This window comes from Callorhinchus milii, unplaced genomic scaffold (genome assembly GCF_018977255.1).
Source record: "Callorhinchus milii isolate IMCB2004 unplaced genomic scaffold, IMCB_Cmil_1.0 Scaffold8, whole genome shotgun sequence".
NCBI classification, from domain to species: Eukaryota; Metazoa; Chordata; class Chondrichthyes; order Chimaeriformes; family Callorhinchidae; genus Callorhinchus; species Callorhinchus milii.
In genome coordinates, this window is record NW_024704749.1 from 20,175,974 (window position 1) to 20,192,530 (window position 16,557).

Below are 16,557 nucleotides of genomic sequence, written 5' to 3' on the forward strand. Positions count from 1 at the left end.
GCCCATGTGATGTACAGGGTGTCCAAAAAGTGGTGATATCTATCCTATTATCTAAAAAAAATCATTTCTTTAAGACATATTAGACATTGTAATGGGATAACAAGGTTTTGATCACCCTAAACAAACATGAGTTGGGCTGTTCTCGTGCCATATAATTCTGTCGATCACGGCTGAGGAGGCTGACATTGATTTGTCTCTGGGGACGAACTGCTCCTCACTGGTACTATTTTCGGGAGAAAGTGTTTCTAACCTGGGCAGAAAGTTGCTCTGAGAATGAAGACTCTCTCGGTTGATGGTCTCAGTACCATTCACAATGTGTAGCTGCAGCCATGTAATCATTGAATCACTGAGGGCTACTCAACAATTTAGATAACATGCAACAAACACTGGGATTGCTGCCAGCCTGGGGGAGGATAGAATGAGTTTGTGCTGAACTCTGACGCACGACTTCACTTAATGCCTTGATACCAAAAGGCCCTTATCAACCTGAAATGCTACAAATTCTCTTATCCCATTGTCAACTTGGCAGGAAAAGCACAAAACAAAGAGAACTGTAAGGGGTTGCCAAACAGCGAGAGACAGAATAAACGGAGACTATAAATATCCTTATACCAGCCTGGGCAGCGATGTGAGAAGCTGTCCTGTATGGAGGGCGCTTTATAAGTGCAAGTTGTTGTTGTACTGTGGCTGTCTGTCACAGGTCTGGCACAAATCTGCCTCGGAGCTACTTTGGAGCTACTTTGGAGAAATGAAATTTACAAAGGTGCTTCTCACCCCCGTTAATAAAGGTTACCTCAAATTTCTGACTCTCCTGTCGTAGTTTTTCAATGTTTTGCCCGATTTCGGCCAGTCTGGGATCCACACTGCTCGGATCCCCCATCTGAGGATTCTTTATGTAGACGTCTTTCATTTTCGTTAAAGCGTCTCTGAGAATATCAAACAGACGACAATGAGGAAATACTGTGCCAATTCTAACTGAGTTTGAAGTGAACAGGTGAAATAAATCTTTACATATTAATATGTGAAAATACAGTAGAAGCTGATTATCCGCATATTATTTACAACCATTACAAACAGTTGGGATAACAGGACCCCACACAAAACACTAACTGGCTGCAGGCCAAACTAAAAAAAACTGCAGGAGTTAAATTACACCGTCAGTGTAGCTGCTCACATTGAGCTGAGCACCTTCCCTACGGCTTACCTCCCTTGCTCCCCCAGTGAGGCCTCTCATCGGAGGCCCATACACATAAACAGACATTCTGATAAATGGCGTCCTGCTGTAACACTGGAATTGAGCAGTTGAAGAACTTAACACCACTCTGCTCTCTCCTGTGTGACCTTCACTAAAATCCGGCAACATCCTCATTAGACAGAATAAACTCCTTCCTGCCCCAGCATTCCATTGTGCTTCCCAGTCTGTCGCTGCATTGGACCCGACAGATTTGGGATCAATGACCGTTTCACTCGATGCTTTTAACATTTTCTAACAAAGACGGGAATGCACTGATGTAAGAGATTTGGAACCTGTTGCAGTACTTGAACTGCTTTTCCAGCACAAACACACAGACCTGGGTTTGGTAACGTCCCACTGCAGTGAGTGAATGCTGTTCAGACAGACAGACAATCATTCAACTAGCACCACTGATGAGAATTGTGAGAGATTCAGTCCCAGTAACACAGAGGTTTGTCAATGTGGCATATGATTGATTTATCACATGAGGCTAAACGGGTCTCAATTATTCTCTTTAGAGCTGGTGGGGGATAGGTTAGCAAAGCTTTCAGAATTCTGAATGCTTTTGTTGGGGTTAATTAAACATTTCCAATGATCAACACGTCAGTAACAATAGGGCACGAATTGAGGATTATTCCAATAAGAAAAAAGGCCAAGTATTTTTTAATATAAATCAGATCACATCCAAGGAAACCTGCAATCAGAGGAGAGAATTGAGTTTGCTGTTGGGAAGGAAGCTGACCTCTGATCGGACTCTTTCTGGATTTCCTTGTTCATCTCATCAATTTTTTGCTGCAGTTTCTTCCTGCGCTGCTCTGGTGGGAGATTGCTGAAGTCTTCTGGTCCAGAGCCCTGTCCAAGTCAAACAGACAAGATCAGTATCCTGGGTCACTGTACATTTACTTCCTTCTTTGGGTTGGGGGTTTGATGCTGTATTAAATAGTTATTTGAACAACCTTAATTAACCCTTTGCAGCCCAGGCATTTGATTTCATCGACTCGAGAGTTGAACCCAGGTGGCTCTCGGCACAAGTCTGATTTGCTGACCAGTTAAATTAGATGTTTATTGATAAATGCTTTGAATTTCACCCGCTGTATCTTTAGACGATCCATCAAAGGCTGAAAATTTAGACGTTGCTACAATAATTCTCGTCTCAGAGCATGTGTGCAGAGAATTGCCTCACAAATAGCTCAATGTGGCTGAAGTATCATAAGTCTTCAGTGAGCTTTTCAGTCAAGTCTTTTCACCACAACTCACCGACTGTGAATCAACCCACTTTAACAACCAAGCCTTTGTCGTTGATGAGAACAAATAGTATTGGTCACACACGAGCAAAACTGAAACATGAGGGTGTCGGATGGGCAATCAGTGCGGAAGCTCCACAGGCAGTGACCTGCCCCTATCCCTTCTCACCCGCACCCCGACTCCACACAGCTGTTGCCTGGTCAACAAAGAGTTAAATAGCTTTCCCATTATGAAGTCGTTCTGACATGTATAGTTTATTAGGAATGTACTGAAGAACAGAAGATTGTTTCAGAATGAAACAGGCAGTTAGTTAGGTTTTACTAATGATGTGAGACAAGCACAACCTATAGAAAAGAAGCCAAGTCAATTCTAAGCACTCTAAACTATTAACAGGGGGAATTAATCAGAATGTTGGCATTACTGACACATGCACTATTGTCAGATTAGATACTCTATACTTCAGTGATGCACGCCCATCCCGTTATTATTTAACCCCTGTGGTCCCGGTTTGCGATGCAGCCCTTTGTACCACACAAATATGTTTCCTTTCACTCAGCAGGAGGTGGCATTCTGTAAAACAATGCAGATCTTCTGACAGGAATGAAAAAGACTTCATTTTCATGAGATCTTGAGAATCATATGGGCAGCTCTGTCTCCACTATTCCTCCTGCAGGAGATGGGGCCCTGAGCTGTCAGTAATCTCCGCACAATGACTAGAAGGAAGAGACCGTAGAGATTCTGCATCATTCAGCAAAGTTGCAACTCGTCTTATTGCTACTCTCAGCCTTTGGGACGGAAGGCGAGGAGTTAAATACCATTGGAGATCAGCAGCCTCTTGCACCTGATCTGTTGCTTAAAGCTGGGTGTGAGCAACCAAAGATATAGCAGAAGGGAGGAGGAAGAGACAGAGGCTCTTTCAGAGCAGCTTTCACTTGAGCAGGTACAGGGACAGTGGGTCTGATTACAACAAACAAAAGCATTACACTGTCCAGTTTCAAAATGCTATTAAAATTCCCACGTTTGCTAACTAAGATTTCCCCAACGAACACCCAATTCAAAATTACAGGTGGATTGATTTTACGGGGTTTAAACAGATTTTAAAAGCTTAATCTACATAAAAGGATTTCAGATTATTCTTTCAGAACATTTGATATGACTTTTCCAGTTTTCAATTCTGTAGGGAATGGTAAAGGACCATTAACACAGTTAAGGGCAGGATGCTGAAACGTAACATGGAACCCAGGACACAAAGCCAGCATTCACATGGTAACTGGAAGTGTTAAGTGCATTAGAAGAAGAGGCAAAAAAAACAAGACAAACACTGGTCATTTGTTTCCACTGAAATCCAGATAAACAAAGTGCTGTATAAAAGAGATCCAGCTTAATGTTAACCTCAGATTGTGTTTAAATCCATTCTGAATTCACTATGTTTACCAAACGCATTATTTTCTGATGAAGTGCCTTTGTTTGTGCACGAGGCAGGTTAAGGATTAGTTTGGAGACCAGACAGTCAGACCCAGGCATATGGGAAGCTGTTTGTGGTCTATCTTGGGAAAGATGTGGCAGAAATATTGCAGCGTGGTAATGTGCAGCATTAACCTGCAGTTTCTTGTTTGACCTCAGAGAGGTGCCTGTCGGAAGCAAGTCAACAAACTCCAACATCCAGCAGTTCTCTGGGGCAGTGCAGAGGCGTTTCCAAGAACAATCTGCAGCACCCAAGAGAAGCAGGTCGGTCGGACATCAGTTACTCCAGCAGAGAAAAACAACATAATTGAGAAAGGTTTGAGAGTTTCTGTAAAATCTTCTCTTCCCCCAAAGGAGTGTCAGTCACTGAAAGCAGCCTTTACATTTGTCAGATGAAGGGCTACTCAATATCCCATAGCATTCGGAGATGAGCTGTGATATATAACCAAAACCGGGCACCACTATTCCACTTTAGTAACAGTCTACAACAGAAATTAGACGATTAATGCAACCTACAGTAATGAGCAGCTTAGTGACCATTAGTCTAATTTGACTAACAATATTAATGCAGTTTGGATATGTTATTTTAAATCTTTAAAGCTATTAGAATATCCATTCTTTAATCTACAAACAAGCTAATTAACTGGGCAAAACATTCCGTGGGGGAAACCTATACAGGGCTCTAAAATATTGACAGTTATTTGTGCTAGAAATCTTTTATTTCATTTCAGCCTTCATAAAACAGATCCAGTGTACTGATGTAAGGGGAATTATATAGATCTAGCAGGCATAATCAATTGAGCAATTTTATTGCAACTTTCAATATTGACCTTAACCCTCAGGAGTGAGCAGTTTTTCAAATCAGCCGATTTACTGCTTCACCTACACTATGTGTCAGGACATAAGATTTCCAAACTCCGAGTGATTGTAGTTGATCCACTTGATTAATGACTTGAGGGAACTTTTTGTAGGTGCCCTGCCTGTCCAGTAAGCTGGTGAGCACAGTGTCAGGCTATTGTGTAACTTCCCTATGGATGCCAGATGGTTGGGGGTGCTAAGCAACTCCCTGTCTGCCCTCTAAGCTGAGGAGAACCCCAAAGGAAAGAGAACACAACTGCCCACAGCATGTGGTAAGAGTGGGAATTCACAGCCTCTGAGGCACTGAACGAAGCATAAAAGAAGGAAGAATCACTTTTCTTCTATTGTAGCAATGTTAATACAAACTTTCAAGGTCTAAATCTGCATCTTTCCTTCATTATCCAGCTGGGTTTGTGAAGTCAGCTAATAGCACAGCCAAGAGAAGTGACTCATAACATCCCCCAAATGTGCCCCCAACATCCCAATGACCTTCCTCCACAAGACTGCACTGATTCGAGCTGCAATTGCGGCTTCGTATTACGCTTTTCCCTGCTCTCAGCTCAGACCGAGCTGGAGGAGACAGTCAGATGGGAATTGGATGCCTGCAAGTTAGTAAATTGGGATCATGTGAATCACAATGTTTTAAACGTGGGACAAATGGAGCTCCCTAAGCAATAAGTGGAAACCTGGCAAATTACCAAGGTTTCATTACTGACATCACTTTCTGACAACTCTTCAAAGATCCCAGGAGTTTGCACTGTTGATTGTAATGAAGCATTACAGAAACATTAAATGTCAAAATTACAAGTGGTGCTTTTTGATCTAGGAAATCCAAACCAGGATTATATGGTGTGATATAGTACTGTACTACAGTACTGGCATCTTGATGGATCCTAAATCAATCAAATTCTTAATTTCTTCTCTGTGACATCTCAGAAATGGGCAGAGATTCAGTTCTGGGGAGTTTATATGAAAGGGAAGAGGTGGACATACTTAAAACCATAGTTTTGTTCAATATTCAAAGGACTTCTTAAATAGGGGGGATTGGGGGGGAGGGGTGATGTGTTAAACAATTTCCTATCAACAGCTGAAGGAGTTGAGCCTTGATACATGAAGCACAGCACCTTACTGTCTGAAATGTAGTTACAGAGTGTGGGATTTGATGCTACGGGGGATTTTAGAGCCCTGTTACATGGGGAAGTCTCAAAGCTGCAGCATCCCTTTGAGCCAAAGGAAAAACTTTAGTTAGGCCTTTGGTCTCAGTCAAAAATAAAGCAGCTTTCAATCAAACAGCTGACTTTTTTGGTGAAGGGAAATTTATCTAGTTAGCTCAAGAGAGAAAAATGTCCACAAGTGTCACAGCAGAGACAAGCAAATCCAAACTACAGCTGTAGAGTATAAAATGTGGTAAAGTAATCTCTAACAGACAAACAGATCAAACTTTCCCGATGTTCACAAAGTGACCACTGGAATTCTGCTCTGGAGAGAAAGTCACACATTTGCCTGGTTTGATCTGCCCTTTCCTGCAGGCTCACAATATGTGGGAGAATCATTTCACAGACTTCCAAGCAGTGTTGTGGTGTTACAAATACCATACAATAAAAACTCATTCATTGAAAGGTTTTGGTAGTGATCAACAGAGTATCACAGCAATAAAGCCCATATTCAGAGAAGAACAGTGGGCACACACAGCAAACATGGTTTCATTTGTTCTCGAGAACAAAAAGATTGATACTTGAAGCTTCTATGCAATGGCAAGGGTAAGACTGGGTAAAACTTCAGAACCCAGCTTCATCAAAAATGTCTCCAGAAATATTGAGAAAGGTTTGGAAAGTGACAGCTCTAGAAATGAAAGGTTGATTTTAAACTGTAAAACATTACAAGTTTTATGAGCTGCATTGACTAGTTCGCGACTACGAAAGTGATTTACTTGACAGCACAACCGAAAGTTGTGCAGGGAAGGGAAGGCACGCAGCTCAGCTGAGAATCAATAGCGATTATTGATTATTTTTGCCAGAATATAAAACGTTTGCCATTTTGTATCTCCTTGTAGACGTGAAATAATCAGTGATGGACTAAAAGTCACCTTAGCTCGAAGGTGGCCAGCCATTAGGCCCAGTAATAATATAATAATCCTTGCATTTGATACAGCGCCTTATCACATCATCGAGACGTCTCAAAGAGCTTCACAGGAGTAAATTGTAAAGTGCAGTGACTATGTATTTTGTGGGCGAAATGCAACAGCGAATTTGCACATAGCATTATCCGACAAACAGCCATGGAGTAAGTGTCCAATTTTATCTGGGAGAGAGAAACTCCTTCCTTTTTTCAGAAAAGTTATGCTGCTGTCACTTCCTCCATTGAAGCAACAACTCTAATCCCAATTCCCTGCTCAATCCCCATTCTTGTTATATTCTTCCTCTTCCAACATTTTATCCAATTTATTTTCAAGTTATTGTCTTGGCCTACTCAATAGGCAAAGCATTCCTTTGTCTAATAACCTTCTGCATGAAAAAATACTAAACATCCCCTTAAACCATCAAGTGAGTTAGAAAAAAAATAGCATTAGAGATTTTATGCCCCAAGTAGCAGGAAGAAACACTAAATAATTCCTATAGATGGAAAGCAGTTGAGGTCCCATGCATAGACCCCTGATTTGGACACTACTCCTAGTATCTAGTGGGGCAAATGCACAGCACAAAAATGTCCTGTGTGTCCAAACAGTTGGAGACACAAGGAAATGTCAAATGAGGCGGTGCTTTGCTAAGGGTAAAAGACAAATATGGGAGAGGTACAGAGGGCTTGTCCATGTGCAGTGCTATGTCTAATTTGAGAATCCCTGTGGACAAAATTAATCTGATATTTGAAATTACTCGATCACCAATTCGGTTGGGTTTTGAGGGTTGTAAACTCAGCTTTACTGGTTACAGGAAAAGGATGCTGCATCTTCAATTCTGAGACCAAATGTTATCAATTAAAGTGTGATTAAAACAAAGATACCTCAATCAGATTCCAGACCTGTGTATTCAAAGTTTTCTGACAGAAAAATTGGACAAAAAACAACAAAAGATTGTTCACAATTAATGTCATAAGTGTTAATTAAATAACCAGGTTGTCAAAACATATTAGACGTAGAACAGACACAAGTCATCACATTGCTTACCAGTTTGAGAGAAAGCTTCATGTGAAATTGGAGGAAAGGAGGAAAGAGAAAAAACAAGTGACAAGTCAATAGAAAATGACTGCTCATTTATAAACACTTAACAACAATAACTGTGTGGGTATGAACATGGCAAATGTACACAGCAAAACCTGGGAGGAGGTTCATAAGGAAGCCATTTTGAATTGCTTCATAGAAATTTTTCTAAAATACAGGATTTACTACCAAACATCCAAGGCAAGTTTCACCAGTGCAACATGTGAACATGAGGACCCATGGAATGAGAAAAAGACATTTGGACCATCAGTGTCCTTCTTACCTCAGAATATGTACAATCCATTCTAACATGGACTCTACCCAACACATTGAATCTCTGGTGGAAAGGCTCTGCAAAGATTATCCCTTAAGTCCCTCTGCCCACTCCATATGTTGGATCATGCAAAATATTTATCCTTGACATCTCATTTCAACACTTCCTGAATTTATGATCCTAAATCATAATCCAAACCAGGTCTTTATGTAATGGTTGTTATTAACCCCTTTACCTATGTGGACAAAGGAACAATGGTGCTGATAAAGACATTACAATACACCAAATCCCACTATAAGTCTGTTTTGATAGCAAAATAATTGCAATACTGTATTCCCCAACCTGTGTGTGTCTGTTTCTCAATAACATCTTTCTCTATTCTATCACAACCACTAATCTTCACTCCTCTTCATGTTCCTCATTTGTTCTTTCCAGACTCCAAACACTTGAAATGCTCCTCTCTACATCATTACCACCACAGTGTCACCTTCTCTACAATTCATTCTTACAGGTCATTGAGCTCTTTATCTACCTAATCTTTCCTTCCACCTTACGTCAGTTTGGGGTGCTCTGACATACAGTTCTTGATCCTTCACCTAAAGCTCTCAATAAAACAGAGGGTATTCCACCAGCCAACACCGTCTCTGGTGATCAGAGAACTTGACCTGATATCACAGTATCCACTTTGTGATCTCATAAAACACACTAACTGTCTCAGAGTTTCAAACACTCTAAAGAACATCTAATCTGGATGCCAATCAGCCACACTTGAAGCTCGGCAATGAATATCAAAGTGAAATGGAACAATCACTTCATTTGCTTATTATTTATTCTATATCCTCACTAAACTAAGGTTTTATACAGAGGCAGTTCAAATGTTGGGTAGGAGATGGAATGGGACGTCTTGGGAATGGACTGGAGAGTATCTGGACATTCTCCCACTCTTTCCTTTCTACATGTCGATATGCGTACAGTTTCAGTACCTAGGAGTTGGAGGTATTTTTTGAGGGGAAATCGTGATTTGTGGTTCAAGCAATGGAGAAGTGTCAGCTATGATTACTGACTGATTTAATGGGGAGAGAGTAGGGAATTGTGTGGATAGACATAATTTAGAGGCTGCTTATCTCATTAACCATATAAATTTACAACATAGAAGAAAGTTATTTGGCCTTTCGCGTCTGTTTGAAAGAGCAATCCATTCAGTCTTGTTAACCTGCCTCCCCTGCTAATAATTCCTCTTCAGACATCCATGTAGTTCCTCCTTGAAACCTAACATGGATTGTGCCTCAACCTCTGCTACCAGCAGTTCCACATCCCAGTTATTCTACTAATTGCCCTGACAAAATGGTAAATCCTATTCTAAACCAGTAACACAAAGCTTGCCAATATCAATGATCATCACCAATGTCTATCTGTTTGTTCCATGATATGAAACCTCTGAACTACCTGGCTAACAACTAGAGAGATTTCTAGATAGGGGCAGCCTGGGAACCCCGAATCTCAAACCTATTTGAGGGTTTCATCTTTACAGTAATGTGCTCAATGTTCTGAATTACTGAGTTGCTGTGAAGGAGAGCAGAGATTGTTTTGTTTTTTCACTGGTTGCTGACATTTTCAGAAGAGTTTTCCTTTTTAAAATAATTTTCAGCACAGAATAAAAGTAAGGCAAATAAACAAATAATCAATAATTCAACGGTAGCCAGAAAAAAAATTCCAGTCAGATTGCAATCAACTGCCATCTCGTAACACTACAGGATTTTAGAATGAAGGAACAACCTCAGTTTATGGGATAGACTGCTACCTGGTGCAGTAAATAGGGACTCAGCTGAAACATTTAACAGGGAATTAGATAGATTTCCAATACAGAAAGAGATAACGGATGTGTTGGGCAGAAGAATGTCTGATTAGATTCTGAAAGAAGAAATGGATGGGCTGAATGGCCTTGACTTTCCCAATGTCCTTACGTTCACACCTTCTGATGACTGCAGTGCTTAACTCAAGTCACTGATTAAAACCAACACATTACAACTACTGCATAGACAAAATATAATCTTTCTCTCACAGGAATATGGTGAATTTCAAAAACAATATCTGTTCAGTTTAAAGTGTATTAACATGATACTAAATGACCACCTTATGAACCTTTACCCACAATGAAGATAAAACAAGCTTTTCCAACAGACAGACATAAACTACCTTGCACACACAAACATGAAAGCTTCTCGTTTACTGTGCTCACTATCTCAAGCCCTACAAAATAACTAGGTGGTCTTTTAAAATCAAGCTTCAACTGGATCAATAATTCTAGATTTAAAACTAGTTTTAAAAAATGTGATTTTAAAACAATGCTTTAAAAGTGCTTAAAATGAAAGATATAATTTTATTGATTACAAAAAACACTACAATCTGAACATGGAAATTGAAATACTGCTGTTCTTTAATTGGATGTTATATCACTGGTCAATGTGAAATCAGAACAAGTAAATACCACAATTTTCAAATGGACAACAACATTTTTTATGAACATGGATATTTTAAAGAAAACTCAGATAATTAACAACAGGATCATGTTGGAATAGATATTAAAAGCTAAATTCAAACTATTAACAAAATTAAACAGCAAATTTGGAAATCAAACCAGGAATATTCTAGTTACGAATAATATAAATGTTACATTGCTGTGTGCACATTTGCTTTGATAGCTTTAAAAAATTGAATGCAAAGCAAATGCAAATATATATCAAATGCAAGGATTATTATTATTTATTCTTAATTCATTCCATTACTATCCTAAGCTTTACAAAAAAAAACATTTTTTTAATTATGGTTTAGGGCTCAAATACTATATGGTTTATGATACATATGATGAGCAATTTAAAATGGCCAAGTGCACAGAGAAGAGTTAGTTACTTGTTCTTCTAAGTTTGCCAAGCAAATTCTTGCTAAGGACTAGTCTAGGCTTTAATTCCTTCTGAAAGTCAGTGTTACCAATGTCCCAGCAATGAATTCCACATCAGCATGCCTTCTTTACTGTTAACAGAAACATCTGATGGGTCGGCAGTATTATTTTCAAAGCTTTTCACATTCCAACAGTCTATTGTGCAGACAGGTAACCTGGGTCTTGGCCTTTGCAAATGCTGTTCCGACTCTAAGGTCTTAAACATGCAAAGGCAGCTCAGGTTGCCTTATCCGTTCATTTCCCTTCTCTTTGGGTACACGCTATGTGTGGCTTTATCTGACCTCGATGGCTCAAATCAGGGAGTTAGATATTAATCCTGTGGGTCATTCACCGGTGTTACGCGATCCCAGATTTCATTTCACATGATCTCACCACACACTACCTCTGCAACCTCCTCACATCCTACCAACCCACCCGCTGTCTTCACTCTTCACTCAGTGGTCACCAGCCTGTTTCACCCCACTTGACCCTGTCTGTCCAATACCAGCAGACAGGCTTTTATCCTATCTGTCCCAACTCTCTGGAAACCTATCTGTGCAATGCTATCCATCTCTCGGGTCAGTTACAGCGCAGCTTAGAGGCAAAGTCTCGAAAGCCACTTCCACCCCAGCTCTGGTAGTGAGCCATTATTAACACCTTGGGATGTCTTCCCGACATGAAAGACGCTGTGTAAGTGTAGATTTATATTTGAGTGTTCTGCAGGGTACACTTAGATTAGAATTATATTCTTTTAGTAATAATTTTTCTAACATTTGAAACTTTTTAAAATGCAACAAGTTACTGTACAAGTTTGTACAATGTATTGTTCCCCAGAGATCCCTCACTCATTCTGTCCCCAACTTCATAGACCTGGTTTCTGACTTCTCCCCTCTGGGGAAGCAGTGAATGTTTGCCCCTATACCAGCTCAGTTCCACACAGAGATATAACATGTAATTGATGGGGAGTCACACAGCTGGATCTGTCTGACCACATTCTGTCCTGTAGGGTGTTCAAACACCACAGCTTTACAATTATATCACAAATATTGATTTCAAACTGGAATCTTCCCCATAAAAGGCACGCTAATGGGACCATAACATGGCAACACTGAGCACACATTGATTCAGGTTAGGCTCTTGAATAATCCTAATTAATGACCTTATAAACGAACAATGAAAGAAAAACATCACAGCCGATGCTTTACTGGACTAAGCCTGAATATGGCATACTACAGCTTTGAGCAGCTAGTCTACAGGAAATTATGATGGGATCTGGAGGCACAAGATGCAATAACACATAGGAATGAAGCAGCATGTGTTATTGGGAATTCAGTCAGTAACCCCACTTACACAGATTAGTTATGTTGCAGTAACTCGTTCACACGAAACGCGATTTAAAACTTCAAATAAAACTTTTTGGTACATCAAATTCTTCTCAAATTTCAGGGACTGTTAATTGGGCGCTTTTATTCAGTGTAGTTTATTCCATTACTTTCTGACTCTCTTTCTGTAACATTTTTCTATTCACCACTTTGTGATGCGCTCAGAGAGGAAAGCAGTCTCTGCACTGAATAAATGGCATATTGTCCCTGTACAATGGTACTATCTGCGTGGACAGATGAGTGTCTGGTATCAATAGGCCTGAACAGCAAGTTCCTATTTATTGGTTCTGCTCTGTCGCCTTATCGTCTCAGTGTTACTGCTGAACCATGTAGTGTTGAATTTCTAGATCCAACAAGATAACTGAGCAGCAGCCTGGTCAGTCAGACAAGACTCCAGGAATGGCTGCACATCTCTTCAGTTGGCATTCCCTGTGTTGGCTGTTCCCTCACCTGTGCTGCATCCCCTCTTGATAGTTACTGGCAGAGATAGGCTGTCCAACATTGTCAAAGGTCTTCTTGGGAACAGAATATGCAGCATAATAGGATCATTTAACCTCAGCAAAATACAAGTCCCCTCTCCATACATAACTTCTACTTCCCTTAATCTTTCATGCCATCTTCCCGTCATTACAAAGGTGGAATTCCTTCATTGCTGCTGGGTCCCATTCACATCTGGTAAGATTAACCCAATGTGAGACAGACCTAATATGGGCAGTGGCCCTCTCCAGCATAAGTTAATATGCTAAATAAAATGTCTTCTTGAGAACATGGATAATAGTTGCTGCAATTTAGATTTCATGCTACATTTTTGAGCAATTTACAATTGATTTTAAAACAGACAAATTTTTAATATTAAATGTGTCCTAGAAAGATGATTTCCGCTCTAAATGCAATGCTTCTTTCATGACCATATGTTTGATCCAGGTCATATAGGATTTTTAAAAAATGAAGAAAATAATTGATTAAATATATTTTTGTAACAACAGGGAAATCCAAGATGAAGGACAAATTCATATCAAAAAACGAAATCAGAGACTGAACTGCATTTAATTCCTGAGAAACGATCAAATCCTTAATAATACGGACATCCAGGATTGATACTGAGCAGAAATTAAAATGTGCTTTGCTATAAACCCAAATAAATTACTTTGAATAAAAGTAGTTACATGATAGGTCAGACTGTGATGTGCTCCTGGCATTGTAGCTCCAGATTAATGAATTTTAAAGATAAAGGAAGAGACTGAAATAGCAGTACTGTGCCTGTATGTGATTACATTTAACATTTGCTGTCATTTACATAGAATTACACAGAAACAGCCCTTTCAGCCCAAATAATCCACGTCAGTATTTACACTCCACACAAGCCACCCCCTTTCCTATACTCCTTATTTCCTTGTTCCTCACGCGTGCACATTTGGTGTGAATGAGTCATTGTTGATCTTCTGATGGGAAGTGTACAAGTATCTGACACATGCAGGGAAGGTTAAAGTTCTAAGGAAAGAGAAGCAAACTGTGCAAAAAATGTTTTCACTATTAGAATGATTGTTTCTCATAAATTGTCCTGTCAAAGGCTGGAAAGCCACCACAATCCATGTGCTATGTGGTTGGTGGTGGTTTCAAGCGCTCTAAGATGCTACCCTGTATGAGGGGCGCTATATAAGTGCAAATATATATAAATATAAATTCCTGTACTGTAACTACTGTACTTTTGACATTTCTAATCGACTGTGGAACAATATAAAGGCAAGTTTAATTGCTTGTGTAAGTGGGGCTAGTCACTGTGGGGTGGTTGTATGGCTGTCACCATACAAAGACTTACAACAAACTCCCTCGCCTCATATGCATAAGTAGGTTTCCCTAATGTCCTCTTCATCAGTTCTTTGTGAAAATAGAAAGACTGAGTCTGGTGTGTGCGTTTGTGGGAAAGAACACATCTTTGTTAACAGCCAGCAACTCCAAACTAGCTCTACCTACCATTCTATATAGAGTTAGTAATTAGGGTAGTCCTTAAACCAAGCATTTCCTCAATCAAGGATAGTGTTTGAAAGCTTTTGTTCATGTCACATTTAGAGAGACAGTCATTCCCTGAGTTTGATGATTAAATAGAAGTAAAGCCAAATGGAATATTACTGGATTTCAAAATCAATACATTTGTCTTGTCTTCCTCTTTTCCCTCTGCCAGTGGTGAAATTGAAATCTGGAACTGTGTGTGTGAGTTCTTAACCTTATTATTGAGCAAAAGGACACAATAGAGACTTTAGCATTTCCAGGTGGTCAGATTGAAGGGAAGCCAATTACTCATTTTTAGTAAGATTGAAACTAAAGGTAAGGAATTAGCAGTAAACAGAGAAATATCGAGATAGGGATATGGCACAAACTCTCATCTCATTCACTGTGTCCCTTGAGGTTCCACACCTACGATTCAAGTATAGAAGAGTTGCATATAAAAGTTTGGAGCATTTTGCAATAAATGAATCGATGTTACTGGGACACTGGGATCTTACTTGAAGCCACTTCCAGTGTGTGAAGAACAATTATCACGTTGTTTCTCGATTGGTAGAGATACATTCACTGAATAAAGGTTAATGGCAATTTAGAAATCAGAAAGTTAGGCGGCCTACAATAAAGGAATCTGACAACGTACATGGGGTGCAGTCTGGCCAATTGGCAAACACAAATAGGCTGTTCCAGGAAAGAAAACAGACACAACGGCACACTGCATCCATGGTTATCTGTAGCACACAGGGTGACCCTGTTTATACTGCAGTGATTTGGGGTCCATAAACTCAGATCCTGCATTATAAGGAAGTGCTCAAAAAATGGTTGGTCAGTGATTCTGGGGTCATCAGATTTCTGCTGACATCTGTTCCTGGGTGTTGCACGTAGGTGCAGGAAGTGCTGCTGACGTCATTAACTTCTTGGGGGACTTCAGAGGTATTCCTGTGCATGGCAAACTAGTGCCAGAAGTTTTCCACACCTTTGAGAGCAGCATGGGTGCACGGTAAACCCACTATAAATAAATTAGGCGAGTAGTAATTAACAGGGCTACCCTGTATCTAACCTATGTCTACAATCTCTGCGGGGTTTGATGCCGAGCTCTTACACAGGTTCATCATCTTCAATACTCCTTTTCTAGATGCATTCGGCCACAAAGGAGATGGGCAATTTTGACTCAATTGTACACAATATTTTATTAGAATTACAACATGAAGAGGTTGAAACCTGGATACACTAAAAGTCCTTGGGATGGAATTTAGATGATCTCAATCCAGTTCAGGTTTGAATTGTACAATAGGTTTGAATTTGACGTAGGCCTGAGGTAGTGTAGTGCTGGAGTCAGGTGTATATTCATTTACCTGGCTGGATAAGAACTCTCTTGCTAACACGACTACATTGGTTCTGTTGCTAGCCAAAACATTTTTTTTCATGTGGATTTTTCCACATAAAAGTTCATTTGAATTTACAAACCCCTTGATTGAGGAAATATTTTATAACCTTTATTCAATTATATATTGCATTCTTGCCATTAGATATTGTAGCTATTACAACATCTGTAATGGCCTGATTGACCATATCATCTACCAGTTTCTTTCTTTGAACTACAAATTACATTTACTAGCGAATGCTGTGTCAAATAAAATAAGGAAAGAAGTAAAACAGAAATCAAAATAAAATATGCTCTTTAAAGCTTTTCAAACTTTAAACAAAATTTCAGATCTTGACCTGTGTAGAGATATACCAGGCACATAACGTACATTTTAAACTTAACATCAGAAAGGTAGCTTAGGACATAATGACTTGAAAACAAATATTTCTTTTAAAAACTGTGTGCTGCACGAACGAAAGAGATCACAGAAATCCGCACAGTGTGCTTGAAGATACACTTGCATCATTATTAATAATAATCTTTGTATTTAATATTGCACCTTAGCACATCGTTGAAATGTGTCAAACTGCTTCACAGGA

General features: G+C 39.7%; 1 protein-coding gene across 9 annotated transcripts in view; it reads right to left on the reverse strand.

Annotated features, from left to right (window-relative positions):
• Positions 1–16,557, reverse strand: part of LOC103184676 (formin-binding protein 1) — a 114,196-nt gene that overhangs the window by 8,111 nt on the left and 89,528 nt on the right. For 3 of the 9 annotated variants that reach the window (XM_042337192.1, XM_007902831.2, XM_007902833.2), the window contains 2 exons: positions 1,977–2,086; positions 794–926 (listed from right to left, as the gene is read on the reverse strand). In XM_042337192.1, the coding sequence (XP_042193126.1) occupies positions 794–926; positions 1,977–2,086 (243 nt within the window). Of the gene's footprint in view, positions 1–793; positions 927–1,976; positions 2,087–7,801; positions 7,838–7,964; positions 7,980–14,410; positions 14,495–16,557 lie in introns of all 9 variants that reach the window. The other 6 variants (XM_007902825.2, XM_007902826.2, XM_007902832.2 and 3 more) reach the window with 4 other exon arrangements.